A 13,052-nucleotide genomic window follows, 5' to 3' on the forward strand; every position below is an offset into this window, starting at 1 on the left:
CCTCCCTTTACCCGCTTTTAAGTCAATTGGATCCACAAAGCCTGTGTAGATTCACGTATCGCCATGCTACCCGGACCCTCCTCGAAACTCTGCTCTAACGAAAGCATTCTTGCCTCGCCTGAAACTGGCGTAACAGCAAATAGTTCGGGAGATGAAGCGCTGGAGCCTTACGCGTTGCACTCTGATGACTCTGATGACCAAGATGCTCCTCCAAACACGCCAGGTACTTCAATACATGCGCAAGCCCCCAAGCCCCCCCGAAGCAATATCCGACCGATCAATCCTCCAGAAACCAATTCGCCCGGCATAATCTTCATGCGAGAAACCCCAGATAACCACGGAGAGGTTGAGATCAGAGGCCCGGTCAACGTGGACAAAATCTTCGGCGACGGTAGTAGCCGAGCAGCCGCCGTAAGTGGCACCATGTCTTGATTGCTGTTTCTTATGGGAGCTCAGCTGACGAATTCTTGTGGTGCGTTTATTGCTTGATAGGCGAGGCGAATATTGCGTAACATATCATGGTCTGCCGATGAACAATTGTTGGAACCCGTCCCGATTTCTGCCACGGACAACGTCACGTCGCTCAGGTCACCTTCACCAACTCGAGCTTCTCCCAGCATCCCAGCAACTCCAGCTTGTGTGGGTGAACCCTCGGCTACCAGGGGCCATTGCCCAATAGGCCTATCATCACACACAAGCCCGACTGACCTCGAGCCCGCGGAACGATCGCAAACCAAGATGTGCCCCAGCTTACTTCGCTCAGAAAGCTCGTCCAGCTCTGATCTCTCAAGTCTACCCAGCACTCCACCACCTCCGCCTGATAGGAGTCGCAAAAACGATTTTCTAAAGAGGCAACAAAATCCAATCCCGCCAGTAGCCACCGAGCCCGATGAAACAGGACAATACGAATCATCAAGCTGCCATCAATGCCGTGCCAAGACTACCCGACCCAAGATGATTTGTGATCAATCCCAGAATCCTAACTGTATCATCCGAGTGTGCAATCGCTGCTTAATCACACGAGACTCTTACGACGGCGTACCTGAGCTTCGGCCTCCGATATTTGAATTCGTGCCGGGTGGTAAGATGCTGTGTGTGAAATGCAGGGGTATATGCCCTTGCGTTGCTTGTCGGAGGCAGCGGGGTGAACAAGTAGATGGATGACCCACGACCACGAAGACGGCCGGGCAGCGCTTTGAGTTCGTTTAACGGCTTGACGTCCCAGGGCAAGAAGAAGGAATTATTGAAAAAGAAACAAATACAAAAAAAGACCATCCTCAGTAAACCATCTGGCTACGGCACCGGCCTGTGTGATTCGGCACAAGCCAAACGCGAACGACCTTCAGCAGCCCCTCCAGCTGCCCGAAAGAGGATGAAAAAACATGAGGCAACCGCTTTGGACGATATCGTCTGCTTGGACCAACCTCCGCAAAATTCTGCCGGCAGCTCTAGTCGAATTGCGCCTGTCAAGCGGTATATCCTACCCGCTGGTGTGGACAGCTTTCAACTTCCAGCGAATATGTACAGCCACTCGAGCCAGAGGTCGACTGCAATCCAAGTAGGTCCCGCTACCTCAAGAGCGTCGATGGCTAGGGATTCCGCCGCACCAAAGCCGGGACGAGGCCGTCCTCGAAAGGCCAAGCCTTGCGGGAAGCAGCTTGTAAATCAAACTCTCCCCCCTCAGGCGCAAGCTAAGATCGAGCACGGCATGGACAACACGCTGATGAATCAACTCCTCCAGTCCAACAACCGATTAGCAGAAGCCGCATCCGGCATGGCTTCGATCCTGCAAAACCAAGAGAATCCCCCGGACTCGACGACATCCGAGGATGCACGTTTGGAGCGCTCCGAGAAACAACTCAAGCTCAAGATGCGCGAAATCGAGCTCAAGAACGCGGCCAATGAGGCCGAGCGACAGAAGGCCAAGGCGGAGGGCTTCGAAAAGGCAAAAATGATGCAAGACTTCTTGAAGTCCGGACTGAGCTATGAAAAGGCCATGGAAGCTACACTCATCTTTCTTGGGCCGCCACTTTGACCATCGCATCATCACTTTAGATTGGCATTTCATTTCTTGAAAATCCTGCTCAGTCGATTCAATTATTCCAGCTTGTATTAGTCCACCTTGCTTTTCCTATTTCCCTTCAAAGTGACTTCATATGTTTGAGAGCTGCGAATCAGATCTAGATAGTCACAACTCTCTAGGCTTTTGGCTTTATTCTCAACTTCTGTCTGATTGTTGCTCCCTTTCTGTTGTCAATTTAATCTGCTGCCTAGTGTGTCACACCATCACCATTTTTTATTTATTTTGCTGCTCCTCATTGTCACCCCTTTCATTTACTGGTGCCTATTAATTTATCAAAGACATTTACACAGCGGTTACACATCGCCGCCAATCCGGCCAAAGTTCGGCCGTCAATTTGACGGTTCCCCCCCAGCCAGCGTTGACCGTTCGCATGCCGGCCTCCCGTCAACCGTCAAGCGGACCGCCGAACTTGGCGGCACCCCCGCCAATGCGCAAGCGGACAACCCGCTGGCAAAAGTAAGGGCACATTGACCCGTCCGGCAACTCGCCGTCCAACCCAAGACCCCCTACAAAAACCGGTCAGGGCTTGTTGACCGCCCTTTGACAACAAATTGCCACCAATTTGCTGTTAATTTGCTGGCTGATCACATCACCCCGAGCCCAAAACCACGCTCGCTTCCAGATCCAGTGCTGCTCACAGTTCTCCAATCCCTTTTGGCAGACATTCTCGGGTCAACTCACAAGACACGCTCACTATGGTTTTACAACCACCTGGGGACTTTTTTTTTTTGTTTTTATTGCATTTTACAGTTTTTTTTTGGAACATGGTCGGACTTGAGCGCCGTGCCGAAGTTGACGACTTTGGTCCAGAGCTTGTTTGAGCTTGCTCGCCCATCCAGATGCGCCTCGATCACCGCCCCGTACGGCTTGAACGCCGTCCTTGTCAGGGGGAGAATCGGCACCCTTCTTACCATCTCTGCCGCTTTCTTCATCAGAACGCTCGCGGGCATCAGCACTCCATCTTTATCTTTGATCGGAACAAACGGCTCGGTGATTGACCCTATGGAACGACCGGCAAAAGTTCGCACCACTGGATCGGATTCAGGCAGGCTCTTGTCAGCTCGAGATTGGAGCGGATGTGGGCTGGTAATGTAAATATGTATATGCGGAGGGCACACCTGAGCATCATCCGGCAAGTCCGGGGCAGGGTTGAGTCTGTCGAGGCCATAGACCAAGCAGGCCGGCGCTTCATTGCCACTAAAGAGGGTCGTGCTGATGTCAAACCCAACAATCGTGCCCGAGGGAAGGCCGAGCTTGATGATCACCCTTTAAGAATCAGCCGGCTTTCAGGCGGAAGCACTTGTTTTGTAGGAAGACAAGGAGGAGCGATAGTCGGGGGAACGTGGCTCGGAAGGAGCCGATGGAGCTGAGCAAGGTGCGGAGCTCGCTGGAGGATGTGATGTGGATGGGGTGTGGGCCGGGCAAGCGAACTTAACACAAGTCCCTCCTTGTGCTTGCAGGGCGCGAGCACCCTCCCGCTTGCGGGAGGGACTTGTGCCTAATGTCCCAAATTTGGCTTGAGGCTGCCCAGCCATTTGTCCAAAATTCCCTTCAAACCCACCTATCACCGTATACCCTTCTGATTTCTTCACAGCCTTGAGTAACATTAGAATCAGCTTTCATTTCTACATAATATCATGTATTCAGCACAATACCTACCCCCATCCCCTCAAAGAGAAATTGATGTAAAAAACCCCACTTTAGAGCCTATCCAGCCTGGTGTAGACCGGATAGCGCGTCCGGCCTAAACACATGAAAATAAGGTTGCACATCTCTACCGCAAGCTGCCTGCATGGGATGGCACTCTTTGAGAGACCAGTCATTTTTAAGTTAATACCAAACAAACCCGTGAGAGCATGTCCAATGGCGACCTTCGGATGATCCAATGGCTTGTTCACATTGCTCAAGAAGAGCCCTTGCAAGAATGGCCGCTGAGCGGTCAGTGATGAATGGATTTACTTGAAAAAACTTGTACAATATAGCTAAGATCAAGGCCTACAAACTGGCACATGAGGCATGGAAATTGAAGCCGAAAGAGGGGAGTAAAAAGAGATGTAATTTCAAAAAACACGATTTTCTCTGTAAAACCCCGTCAGCCTCAGGCCAAGCATGGGACTTTAGTCATAAGCCTCTCCTTTGGAGACACTTTGCGCCTCCTTGGAGAGGCTTAGTTAAGCTTGCGGGCAAGGAGGAGGCAGGTGTAGAGGGACACATCTGAGGATGTGGGTTGGTGAGGGTGGGGGAGATGGAGGGTGGCGGTGATCTGATGAGCAGACTTGGAAAAAATGGGGCGGGTGGATGGGTGAGGGCCAAGGGTGACGTGTCCCTCTGATGGGCGGACTTTGTCTTGGCCCCCTCTGCCCTTTTTTGGGGGTGAGAGCATCTCCAACGGTCCCTGGATTGCGCAGACCCCTGCAGACCCTGGGTCGCGGCCCTGGACCACATGTAACGGGGTATCCCAGGCTTTGTTCACGGCGGACTCTCCAGAAATAGAGACACAACAAGAGGCTGGACCAACTTGTTGTCAGCAATACCACAACTTGCCCATCAAGCCACACAGACAGATGACCACCTTCTGGTCATCCTTCCAATTCTCAAACACCCACCGGTCATCCTTTCAATGACCGGCCATGTGCATCATGCCCGGTCATCAATAGGATATCCAGTCATGGTCATCATTCTCGATGCCTGGTCATCATTCTTGATGCCCGGTCATTGGTCTTGATGAACAGTCATCAGTCTTGATGCCCGGTCTCTGGTCTTAATGACCAGCCATCAGTCTTGATGACCAGGCATTGGTTTTGATGACCGGTCATCAGTCTTGATGCTTGGTCATTGGTCTTGATGACCAGTCATGAGTATTGATGACCGGTCATCAGTCTTGATGCCCGGGCATCGGTTTCTATGACTGGTCATCAGTCTTGATGCCCGGGCATCAGCTTTGATGACCGGTCATCAGTGTCAATGCCCGGTAATTGGTCTCAATGACCTGTCATCAGTCTTGATTCCCGGTGATCGGTCTCAATGACCGGTCATGGGTATCAATGCCCGGTCATCCTATTGATGACCGGTCATGGGCATTGATGCCCAGTCATCCTATTGATGATTGGTCATCAGCAGCGAGATCCAATTGAATGAAAAGAGGATTGGCCGGTAGGTGAGGTAGCGTGCGGTATAGTGTGCGTGGGGTGCAAGCTGGTGCAAGGTGCGGCCGACAAGGGCCGAGTATTGGGTTGGAGCAGACTTGCCACAAGTGGAGGGCTGTGGTGAGTTGAGGCGACTTGGGAGGTGTTTGGCGAGTCGGATAGCAAGTCTGTTGGACCCCAAAAACTCGCGCGACTTGCTAAATTGGGGTTGCAAGTCCTGCTTTAGCGAGTCCGTTGGAGATTCTCTTAGCCTGGAGGCCAGCATCTTGCCACTGTTCCCACCGGATGTTGTCAGTTCAAGCATGTTTGTCGGCAAACCGACCCCAGGCAAGTTATGTTAAACTTGCCTGAAGTCAAGTGCCGGCTGTTTGGCTGCCAATTCGGCTGACCGCAGGCCAACAGGTGTGCGGTCAATCAGGCGGGTGTTTTGTCTTTGACGGCAGTTTCAACGGGCAAAACCTAAATCTGCGCAACTGCCGTGTATGGTGTTCAAAATTGCATGTCACAGTTTACATAAAATCATAAAGCCAATTTTGGCTGGGAGATGTCAGTGTGCATAAAACTTAAAGTGACATCTCCCAGCCAAAATTGCAGTTTATGATTTTATGTAAAAAAATCTCATGCAATTTTGAACACCATAATTATATCCCATACAAATTTTGATTGGGTCTGGCTTATAACGCACTCCAAAGAATTACAGTCATGCACTCCCAAAAAGGAGTGAAAGTCCTCTCCAAAAAAAAGTGATCAAAATGGGAGTGTCAAGAGGTTCACTCCAATATGTATTGCAGTGAAAACTCATGCACTCAAATCACTCCAATAGGGGGGTTCGCTGTTCTCCTCCACGCTCCGCTTGTCAACCACATTGTTCTCCTCCACGCTACGCAAGACAGAATTAAAACATTTTATCTTTCACCTTAAACAAAAAGTTGCAGTACCATACTAAGCTAGCGTTGCTGGTAACGGTAACGATAACGATAATGATGAAGAATCGGCCCGTTTTCGTTGTGTTCCCCGTTATCGGTAACATAACTACCAACTGGTCCCTATCACAGGTTTCAAGTTTGCTGCATGCCTTTGTGACATGTGCTAGAGCGCGGGACTTCCTGGGTTTGCCGGGGGTATGAATTCTAGGTGGCATCGCAAATAGTTGCAAATTGATCCCAGCAGAGTTTCAACTTGAATATTCCATTCTACCTAACTTGTTTACTTTCCGAGTGGATCGCAGTCCAAGTCAGGTTAGTTTGGCTTTTTCCTTTCTTCCTCCTGTTCACCGGCTTTGTCTCCACCTGGAACAAGAGTTCATCTGACTAGATTTCTCCTGTTAATTGATCTAGCCTTCGCAAATCTACTCTTATAGCTTGAAGGCGGTTACTTCCTTTCGCCATGCCACGACGCTCCTCCAATCGCTCATCGAACCCAAGCATTCTTACCTCGCATGAAACTGGTGTAGCGGCTAGTACTTCAGGAGATGAAGCGCTGGAGTATTACGCCTTGCACTCCGATGGCCACCATACTTCTCCAAACACGCCAGATGCTTCCACATCTGCCCGAGCTCCTCTACCACCCCCGAACGATTTCCGACCAACCAATCCTCCCGGAAACAATTCACCCAACATTATGGGGCAAACCCCAGCTGACGACCAAGGTATTGAGATCACAGGCCCGGCCAACGTGGACGAACTATCCGGCGACAGTAGCAGCGTGAGTGATATCGGGTTTTGATTGCTTTATTCTATAGAAACTTACCTGATGACTTCTTGTGGTCATCCTTTTTTTGGGTTGAAAGGCGAGGCGAACATCGGATAACAAATTGCGGTCTGCCGATGAGCAGTTACTGGAACCCGTCTCTCGTTCTGCCCCAGACAATGTCACATCGTCCAGGTCACGTTCACCACATCAAGCTTCCCCAAGCAACCCAGCAGCTCCAACTCGGCCTACGGAGCCGTCGCAAACCGAACCACACTTCAACTCATTTCTGTCAGACACTTCCACCCTCTCTGATCTGACAAGTCTGCCTAGCAGCCCAGCGGCTCCACCTGATATGTGCCCCAAAGATGATTATCGATTCGTACTGGAGCATCCAATCCCGCCACCAGTCGCCGCAACCGATGAAATAGGACAATACGAATTCTCGACCTGCCACCAATGCCGCGCCAAGACCACCCGACCCAAGATGATTTGCGATCGATCGCAAGATTCCAGCTGTTTCAATCGAGTTTGTGACCGCTGCTTAACCGCACGAGCAGTATACGGCAGCGTGCCCGAGCTTCAGCCTCCGATATTTGAATTCGTACCAGGTGGCAGTATGCTGTGTGTGAAATGCAGAGGTGTCTGCCCTTGCGTTTATTGTCGCAGGAACCGGGGTGAAAATGAACAGAACCGACGAGGGCTGCATCAAGGCTTGACGTCCCAGGGCAGGGAGAAGGAACTGCTGAGGAATAAACGAATGCAAGAAAAGGCCAAGCTGAAAAAAGAATCAGGGCGCAGCGCGGGCCTTCGTGATTCAGCACCAGCCAAGCGCAAACGAGCTTCAACAGTTCCTCCAGCTGCTCGGAAGAAGGGGAAAAAAGAAGGGTCGGACCAATCTCCCGCGAATTTCGCCGGCAACTCTAATCGTCGAACTGCGTCTGTAAACCGGTCCATCTTATCCGCCGGGGGTGACAGCATTCCAGCGAATACGCATAACCAATTGAGCCAGAGGTCAAGTAGAACTCGAGCAGGCTCTACTAACTTGAGAACTTTGATTCCTCGGAGTTATACCATACCGCAACTCACACGAGACGGTCGTCCAAAAGCCAAACCTGGCCCAAAGAAGCGTGAAAGCCAAACTCTTCCCTCTCAGGTGCAAAACGAGATCGATCCCGACTTAGACAAGACACTGGTCGATCAACCCCTCCAGTCTGATAAACGATTAGAAGAAGCCGCACCCGCAATGACTTCCCTCCTACCCAGCGAGGACAGCCCTGGTGAAAACCAAACTTTTCCCTCTCAGGCGCAAAAGGAGACCAATCCCGACTTAGACAAGACACTGATCGATCAACCCCTCCAGTCTGATAAACGATTAGAAGAAGCCGCACCCGCAATGACTTCCCTCCTACCCAGCGAGGACAGCCCTGGTGAAAACCAAACTTTTCCCTCTCAGGCGCAAAAGGAGACCAATCCCGACTTAGACAAGACACTGATCGATCAACCCCTCCAGTCTGATAAACGATTAGAAGAAGCCGCACCCGCAATGACTTCCCTCCTACACAGCGAGGACAGCCCTTCGGACCCGGAGATGTCTGACCTTGAACGTTTGGAGCGTTCGGAGAAACAGCTCGAGCTCAAGTTGCGTGAAATCGAGCTTCAAAACGCGGCCGATGAGATCAAGAGACAGAAGGCTAAGGGAGAGGCCTTCGATAAGGCTAAGATGATGCAAGACTTCTTACAGTCGGGATTGAGCTACGAAAAGGCCATGGAAGCTACACTCACATTTCTGGGGCCGTCAACTTGATCATCGCATAATAAGCTTGGATCAACAATTAAGTTTCTTGGATATCATCCTCAGGTGATTGAAATATTTTTTCTATGATCTTGTTTTTCCTTCTTCCTCGTGCCTCAAAATGTTTGACATACTTGTTCTTTTCAAGCAGAGTAGTGAGGGCACACAAATCCTGTTGTAATCTTGATATCATTTCCTTTTCCCCTTTCCTTCCCCTATCTATTGTTTACTCCAATCCATGTTGAATCTGCATGCTTGGCCTTCTGTCCCACCATTTGCCCTACATCATCTTCACAGCTCATTAATAATTTAATTAGAAAACATATCAGGGGTAGAATGTTGTGATCAGCTTTAGGGAGTGTTTGCAGTGGTGTAGAAATAAAGGTTGGGTAGGGTGTAGAAATGACCACTTCTGCTTTCTTCAAGAATGTATGTCTGGGCTTGAGTGATTATCAATGTCTTGGCTCTGCGCTGCTATGTTCTACTAGCCTTCAGTGCTCCACAATGAGCCTAATCTATAGTGTAATAATCTGCAAATGATGAAGCTCCACACTCTGCAAGCACAAGTCCACAGTAGCAATGAAGCAAGTAAGCAAAATAAGGGTCCATAAAAATGTTCTAATACTCTAGTGCGTCTGTAAGTGTAGGTACAATGATGAGCAGTAAGTAAGATAATGAAAAGGAAAAGAGAAGAGAAACCATGAGCCTTCCCTCCTTCTCTGTTCCTCTCCGCCCAACTCCTGCACATCACATTCCCAGGCTCAGCTCCTCTCTGACGCTTGACCTCCCACGTCCTCTGTGTAGCCCCCGTCAGTCAGTCTCTCACCAGCACCTCCACCCCAGCTCCACCCACTTCAGCTGCCCTGGGTCACCCGCTGACACGCCACTGCTATCAGTCCCCGCATTTGGTCCACCGCAGTCCAGCTCTTGCCCTTTGCCCGCCACCCAATCCAAACTACGCGGTCCACAATCCGCGCTTTCCATAAGCTTTTCCTGTTGTGCTTTTCTGGCATCATCCTCAGTGCTTATGTTGCCAAATGCACTCTGAGCTCAGCCGCTTGTGCATTCCAGCCCGTGCTATTGTCAAGTGGACATTCTACCACACTTGTCAATGTAAAACTCTGGAGCAGTTGCTATGTAGTGTGGATTGTGGGTATGGCTATGTAGTAGCCTGTCAGAATGTGATGACAGCTACAGACCGTTGTGAGAATGAAAGCTGGTTGGTGGGTAGAAAAGTCCACTAGCCGCCTCTTTCAAGAATATATGTGTCTGGGCTGAGTGATTATCAGTGTCTTGGCTCCGCACTGCTACTTTCCACTAGCCTTCAGTGCTCCTCAATGAGCCTGATCTATAGCGTAATAATCTGCAAGTGAAGAAAGCTCCACACTCCGCAAGTAAAAGATAAGGTCACGTAAAAACTCTTCTAATACTCTAGTATGTCCGTAAGTGTAAGTACAATGATGAGTCCTCCGTAAGATGATGGAAAACAAGGAAAGAGAAGAGAAACCATGAACCTCCACCCCCTTCCTTCCCTCCATGCCATTTGCCGTTCCCACCCAATCCAACATTTTCCCGCACTAATCTGTCAGCTCCGCCTGCTTTCCCGCACATCACTATCCCAGACTCTGCTCCTCTCCAATGCTTGACCTCCCACGCCCGTCCGTCAGTCTCTTGCCACCGCCTCCGCCCCAGCTCCACCCGCTGGTGGAACCCACTTTGGCTACCTTGGCTCACCTGCTGACGCACCGCTTCTACCAGCCCACGAGTGTAGTCCGCCGCAGTCCAGCCCTGTCTTTTGGCTCCGGTCCAACTCTCCAATCCAAACTCCGTGATCCGTGATCTGTGCATTCTATCTGTGCGCAACTTTCCGTAAGCTTTCTTAGCGTGATTTCTGATGTCATCCTCAGTGCTTGTGTCACCGTAATGCACTCTGCGCTCAGCCTCTCTGTGCATTCCTGCCTGCGCTATCACCAAGTGGACATTCTACCATGCCTGCCTATATAAATCACCACACCGTTCATTGGGAGGGTTGGTTCCTCTTGATGACTAGGACAGACCCCGGTAAATACTCTTGATGATTGGTTCAGACCCTTCTGTCCCAGTCATCAAGAGGGCTGATTCAGGGTGTAAACGGGTCGGGTTTGGGTCAAAAAACAGCACCCAAACCCAACCCAACATTTAGCGCAGGTTGAGTTGGGTCAGGGCAGATTTTAAAATATGCTGCCCAAACCCAACCCGATGTCATACTATTTTGGGTTGGTTTGGGTCTCGGGTTGACCCGACCTCATAGGTGCCAAAAGCCCCCAATTTGACTGTTGGAGGCGTCATAGTTGGGTTGCAGGCTGACCCGATTAGGAAATAGGCTGCCCAAACCCAACCTGACAATTTTACAAGTCAGGTTGGGTTTGGGTCATGTCATTTTCTTCAAGAATGTGCCCAAACCCAACCCAAAACCCGACGGGTCTCGGGTCGGCTTTGGGTTGGCCCGCCCAATTATCATCCTGAATTGATATAATCAATGGCTGGGAGAATCCCCTCCCGGTCATCAATGAGCTTGCTGACTGGGAATCCCTCCCGGTCAGCGTGTGTATGTATTGCTGACCGGGAGAGATTTCTCACGGGCAGTGAGTATATCAGAGCAGGTACCTCACCCGGTACACGGTATCCCGCTGAGCACACGCCGGTGGGTACGGGTGTTGAGAATTTGCAAAATTTCCGGCCGGTAACCGCACCCGCAGTGGGTACCCGGGTGCAAGAGGCCATCTCTAAGAAAATTTACTCCTGCTTACTCCAAATTGTACTCCTAGGAGGAGTTTAGTCCAATTATATCGGACCCAATGCAGTTGCCAAGGAGGATTAGTTACCATAACTAATCCTCCCTTAATCCGCAACCAATGCGGATGCTCTAAGCAACAGAGTCATTAGCTATAAAAACAACAGGACAAGTTTGGGACAGAAGACAAAACATGCATATTCACTCTGGACTGAGAATAAACAACAAGGTAAGGAAAGGGGAAAAGAAAGGGACAAGAGAAAAATTACGACATAATTTGTGAGTAGTCCAAGTGTCTAGCACTACTCTGCTTGGAAAGAACGACAGTGTCAAAAATTTTAAGACGCTAGGAAGATAAATACAAGAAGCAAAGATGACTATTATAGAAAATAAGTTAATCCCTGAAGGATGATCTCCGAGAGGCTTGATTTTTGAAATGCGGTGATCAAGTCGACGGTCCAAGGAATGTGATAGTAGCTTCCATGGCTTTTTCGTAGCTCAATCCAGACTTTAAGAAGTCCTGCATCATCTTAGCCTTCTCGAAGGCCTCTGCCTTAGCCTTCTGTCGCGCGGCCTCATCGATCGCGTTCTGAAGCTCGATTTCGCGCATCTTGAGCTTGAGCTCCTTCTCCGATCGCTCCAAACGCGCATAGTCGGACATCTTCGGGTCCGAGGGGTTCTCTTTGCTTTTTATGAGCGAAGCCATGCCGGATGCGGCTTCTACTAATCGTTTATTGGACTGGATAAGATGGTCCACCATTGTGTTGTCCACCTCGCGATCGATCTCCTTCGGATTAGAGGGGAGAGTTTGGTTTCCAAGCGTCGTCGCACTAGGATTAGCTTTTAAATGACGGCCTCGTTTGGGTTTTGGTTCGGCGTAATCCCGAGCCATCAACCCTGTCATGGTAGTGGGATTGACAGACGCAGTTTGAGTAGAATTGCCGGTTGAATTTGCTGGAAATTGGTCCGAGAAGTTGATATCGCCCCACAAGGCACCCCCTTGTTTTTTTCTCCTTTTTCGAGTAACTGGAGAAACTGCTGAAGGTCTTTCGCGCTCGGCTGGTGCTGAATCACGAATGCCCGCGCCCCAGCTTGATGCTTTCTTCAGCTTGACCCTTTCTTGGATTTGCTTCTTCTTCAACAGCTCCTGCTCCCTGCTCTGTGATTTCAAGCCTTGAAGCGAACTCAGAGCGTTATCCGGTCGCCCTCGTCGGTTTTCTTCTTTTTCGCCTCGCTGCCTCCGACAAGTGGCGCAAGGGCAGATACCTCTGCATTTCACACACAGCATCTTGCCACCTGGTACGAATTCAAATATCGGAGGCTGAAGCTCAGGTACGCCGTCGTACACTGCTCGATTGACCAAGCAGTGGTCGCACACTCGACTGAAACAGTTCGGATCCTGTGATTGATCGCAAATCATCTTGGGTCGGGTGGTCTTGACACGGCATTGATGGCAAGTTGAGGATTCGTATTGTCCTGTTTCATCGGGTTCGGTGGCTGGTGGCTGGAGGTTTGCAATATTCCATCTGCATGACGTTCGCCGCGCCTTTCGATGCAAAAAAAGGA

General features: G+C 50.3%; 3 protein-coding genes across 3 annotated transcripts in view; 2 read left to right on the forward strand and 1 right to left on the reverse strand.

Annotated features, from left to right (window-relative positions):
• Positions 1–63: 63 nt before the first annotated feature.
• On the forward strand, positions 64–4,651 carry PtA15_17A207 (uncharacterized protein; the record flags this gene model as incomplete). Its single annotated transcript, XM_053164299.1, has 5 exons — positions 64–411; positions 493–1,071; positions 1,226–1,831; positions 2,894–3,138; positions 4,648–4,651. 5 exons carry the CDS (start codon positions 64–66, stop codon positions 4,649–4,651), a joined length of 1,782 nt encoding a protein of 593 aa, XP_053028280.1.
• A 1,964-nt stretch (positions 4,652–6,615) lies between these two features.
• On the forward strand, positions 6,616–8,783 carry PtA15_17A208 (uncharacterized protein; the record flags this gene model as incomplete). The annotated part of the gene is made up of 3 exons (XM_053164300.1): positions 6,616–6,933; positions 7,019–8,511; positions 8,741–8,783. The coding sequence occupies 3 exons, from the start codon at positions 6,616–6,618 to the stop codon at positions 8,781–8,783; spliced, it is 1,854 nt and encodes a 617-aa protein (XP_053028281.1).
• A 3,041-nt stretch (positions 8,784–11,824) lies between these two features.
• Positions 11,825–13,052, reverse strand: part of PtA15_17A209 (uncharacterized protein) — a gene marked incomplete at both ends in the record, with an annotated part of 39,247 nt that continues 38,019 nt past the window's right edge. Inside the window, 2 exons of the mRNA XM_053164301.1 lie at positions 11,825–11,832; positions 12,132–13,032. Coding sequence (XP_053028282.1) covers positions 11,825–11,832; positions 12,132–13,032 — 909 coding nt within the window. The remainder of the gene's footprint in view (positions 11,833–12,131; positions 13,033–13,052) is intronic.

Source organism: Puccinia triticina, chromosome 17A, assembly GCF_026914185.1.
Source record: "Puccinia triticina chromosome 17A, complete sequence".
NCBI lineage: Eukaryota > Fungi > Basidiomycota > Pucciniomycetes > Pucciniales > Pucciniaceae > Puccinia > Puccinia triticina.